The sequence below is a fragment of the Crocodylus porosus genome, unplaced genomic scaffold, assembly GCF_001723895.1.
Source record: "Crocodylus porosus isolate Cpor-Errol unplaced genomic scaffold, CroPor_comp1, whole genome shotgun sequence".
Lineage (NCBI taxonomy): Eukaryota > Metazoa > Chordata > Crocodylia > Crocodylidae > Crocodylus > Crocodylus porosus.
The window spans coordinates 270,997-274,454 of record NW_017728949.1 but is presented as its reverse complement, the minus strand read 5'-3'; the positions used below and the strand labels follow the sequence as shown (position 1 = coordinate 274,454).

General features: G+C 69.2%; 2 protein-coding genes across 2 annotated transcripts in view; one reads left to right on the top strand and one right to left on the bottom strand.

Annotated features, from left to right (window-relative positions):
- LOC109322436 (vasodilator-stimulated phosphoprotein-like) overlaps positions 1 to 1,130 on the bottom strand; it is a 5,770-nt gene extending 4,640 nt beyond the window's left edge. Inside the window, exon 1 of the mRNA XM_019553494.1 lies at positions 1,012 to 1,130. Within this exon, the coding sequence (XP_019409039.1) occupies positions 1,012 to 1,016 (5 nt within the window). The 5' untranslated portion in view covers positions 1,017 to 1,130. The remainder of the gene's footprint in view (positions 1 to 1,011) is intronic.
- A 1,154-nt stretch (positions 1,131 to 2,284) lies between these two features.
- LOC109322435 (reticulon-2-like) overlaps positions 2,285 to 3,458 on the top strand; it is a gene marked incomplete at its 5' end in the record, with an annotated part of 7,758 nt that continues 6,584 nt past the window's right edge. Inside the window, one exon of the mRNA XM_019553493.1 lies at positions 2,285 to 2,435. Coding sequence (XP_019409038.1) covers positions 2,285 to 2,435 — 151 coding nt within the window. The remainder of the gene's footprint in view (positions 2,436 to 3,458) is intronic.

The following is a 3,458-nucleotide window of genomic DNA, read 5'->3' as shown; positions in this document are numbered from 1 at the left end:
TCCCCCCACCCACCGCTTCCTCCTGACTCACTTCCTCCCTGGCACCTTCCTGCCCCTGCCCACCCCCCGCAACTCAGCCCAGCTGGGGGTAGGGGGGCAGGGGGCTGCAGGTCATGAGTGTGGGGCACCAGCAGGGGGTCAGGAGTGAGGGGCAATGGGGCTGCAGGCACCAGCAGAATGGCAGAGGGGGCAGTGTGTTGCAGGTCTGGAGTGAGGGGCACTGGGGACTCCAGGAGAGCCCCTCCATGCCACAGGGACCCATTAATGCCCATGGCTCGGGTAGCCAAGATGTTAATTGCCCCCCTTTCCCAGGGGGCGGGGGCAGGAGCCCGGGAGCCAGACCAGGAAGGGCCAGGGCCAGGCCGGAAGTCTAATCCCATTGTCCCAAGCAAAGGAGGGGGGAGAGGAGGGCAGGCACCAGGCCAGAGCCCCCCGCTGCCCCCTGCCTTCAAGAAGGCAGGAATCTCCCTGCAGCTCTTAGTGTGGGGCGGGGGGAGGGAGCAAAATATCTCCCCATGGATTGGGGTTGCTCTAGGGTTCACTTGTCACCTGGGAGGGGGGCAGAGCACCTCGCCCCCCCATCCTCCCAAAGGGCTGGGGCAGGAAGGGCAACTGAGGCACTGAAGCCAGCGGGTCTCCTAGGGGCCTGGTTCCCCCGGCGGAGGTGGGAGCAGTGCAGGGGGGCATCCCTCCCCCCCAGAAGGGATCTCGGACCCTTCCGGGCTAGAGCTCCCAGGGGCGGGGCTGCCTGGCTGCGGGGGGCGAGATCTACGGCCGCAGCTCCGATCCTGTCACCCCCCGCAGGCCTGGGCCAGGAAGGCACCAGTTGCCCCCTCACCCAAACCCCCGAGGGAGTGCGGGAGGCCGGGACTCCCAGGCTCTTTCCCCGCACTGGGGGGAGGCAGCGAGCGCGCGATGTGGCATTGTGATGTCAGGGCCCCCGCGCGTGAGGTCATCGCCGTGACGTCAAAGGGGAGCCCACCCAGAGCGGGGGCGCCGCCCTGCACCCACCTCATGGTGCCGGAGGGGAGCTCAGTCCCGGCCACGCCACCCCATGCGCCGGCTCCGGCTCCGGCTCCGGCTCCGGCGCCGCGGGCCGCCCCGACCGCCCCCCACAATGCACCGCGCGCCGCCACCGCCCTCTTAAAAGGGCAATTGGGTGGGGGTCAACCCGGACACCTGGCCGCGCGGCTGGGCAGGGGCGGGAGGGCCAGGGGCCCGGACTCCCGGGTTCTCTCTCCCCAGCTTTGGGGGGGTTAGAAGCGGAGGGTGCCCCAGCCTGGGCCGGAGAAGGGGAACTGGAGGAGGAAGCGCCGGGCGAAGCGGAAGCCGAGCTGCCCCGGAGCCCCGCGAGGGCTGGGGGTAGGGCGGTACCGCCCGCAACAGCTCGGGGGGGTGGCCCCCCCAAAGCTGCGAGCGGGGAGCCGGGAACGGCGACCGATCTGGGGCGGTGTCCGGGCTCCCCGCCTCCCGCGCTCTGCCCCGCAAACCTAACCTGCGCCCGCCCGCACCCCCGGCTCCAACCCCCCTTCGCTACCTACCCCCAGCTAGGAGAGAAGCGAGGGGCCGAGCTCCCCCACCCCCGCCGCATCCTCCATCCCGGGCTGCGGGTTGGGATTGAGGGGCACTGGCCCTGTGGGGGGACCTGAGCTCGCCCCGGTGGCCCTGTCCCCCCCGGCTCGGGTCCCAGCACAAGACGTGCCTCCTGCCCATCGTCCTGAGGCTCCTCCAAGAGCTCCGGCTGCGGCACTGGAGGCAGTAATCTGGGGCTTCCATCCCCCAAGCACTGTGGTCCCCTGCCCACCTGCCATGGAGCCACTCCCCATGGAGCCCGGCTGGGCTGGTGGCTCTAGGCTGGACCCCTTGAGACTGGAGCGGAGTCAGATTCTCTCCCTGGCTTCACCCCAAGAGTTGCCCACCAAACCCCACTCACCCCTTGTGCCCCCCAGAGCAGGCTGAGCCGACAGGTAAGCCATGGCCAGGATACTCTGGTGCCAGGTCTGGGTGCAGCCAGTTCCCCCTCTCCTGGGGTCTGAGACCCTGGGATGTGAGGAGACGGAGCCTGGCTCAGCCCCAGGCTAGCACCACTGCCCCACACACTTGCTGTCCCCAGGAAGGAGACATCCCTGTGCCCCCAGCCTGGCATGTGCCTGGTGCCTGTGGAAGCTTGGCCTGAGCCACCTGCACCACCTGCCCCCTCCAACCCTGGCCCTAGGGACAACAGCACCGCCACAACACCCTGCTGGGCACCCCGGCACATGGAATTCACTGCCCTTGGCTGTGATGGAGGCCTGGGGCTCCCAGAGCAGCCCTGACACCTGCTGTGGCCCCCAACTACCCCCCACATTCCTGTCATGTCAACACTGCTGGAGTCCTCCAACCTTCAAGGCATCCCTGCTGGCCTTGGCTGCCTCTTCTCCAACTCTTGGGAGTCAGTAAGCTGTTGCAGCGTGATCCCTCCTGTCCCCTTCCAGACCCAACTGCCATGTCTCCCCTCCACCCCCCCCCCGTCCACTCGAGGGCAGGGACCACTAGTAACCCCCAGCCCCCGCAGGCCCCTCTCACCCAGGCCAGGTGCTGCTGGGTAGGACCCAGGCCCCCTGTTCCTGCCCTGAGCATCAGGTTGGCACAGGGGTCCCCCCAACCTTACTCCCCTCCCCCTCCTGGCAGGATCCTGGCCTTAATGCCCAGAGGGTGGGGGCAGGGGGTGCTTTTTCTCAGCCTTGCCCTGCTCTTGCCTCAGCCTGGGGTGACTGGACCTGCCTCCCTCCCACGTGCCCCACTGCAGAGAGCTCACATGTGGGGGCCTGGGCAGAGCAGGTTGCCTGGCCATAGCAACACCCACTCTGCCCTCCAAGCAGGGCAGCAGTTCTGGGAGGGGCGGGGGGCTGGACTTGGGGCTCCTGTTCCTTGCAGGGCGGGATCTGGTCCCCAGGGGCAGATAAGGGGGTTGAGGGAGGCTGAGTGGAGACTGGGGCTGGAGCAGGGCCCAAAGGGGGTGGGGGTCTCTGGGGCAGGTGGGGGGTCCCAGTGCTGGGGCTGGACCCAGGGGGCTGTGGGGGCTCCCAAATGCCAGGAGGCCCTGCCCCCCCAGAAGCAGCTGCAGTGGAGCACGGGTGTCAGCAACCGCTGGTCCTGCCCGCCCCCCCAACACTCTCCCTCTCTCCCTCTCCCCCTCCTGCTCCCCCTGGGCCCAATCCGGGGTAGGGGCACTGGGGCCTGGCTGGGGCAGGTCCAGGCCCCTCTAGAGGGGGAGCTGAGCCTGGCTGGAGGAGCCGCCCCCTAAGTGCGCCCTCCCCCCACCCCGCGCCGGGAGGTTCGGGCTGTCTGCACGGGGTGGCGGGCGCGGCCCTGTTGCCATAGAGCTAACCCTGCACCTGATGCTGGGGGCTGCCCGAGGGGCAGGGGCGGGGCTTGGAGCTGAATGTCCCCGCCCCCCCACTTAGGAACCACCCGCC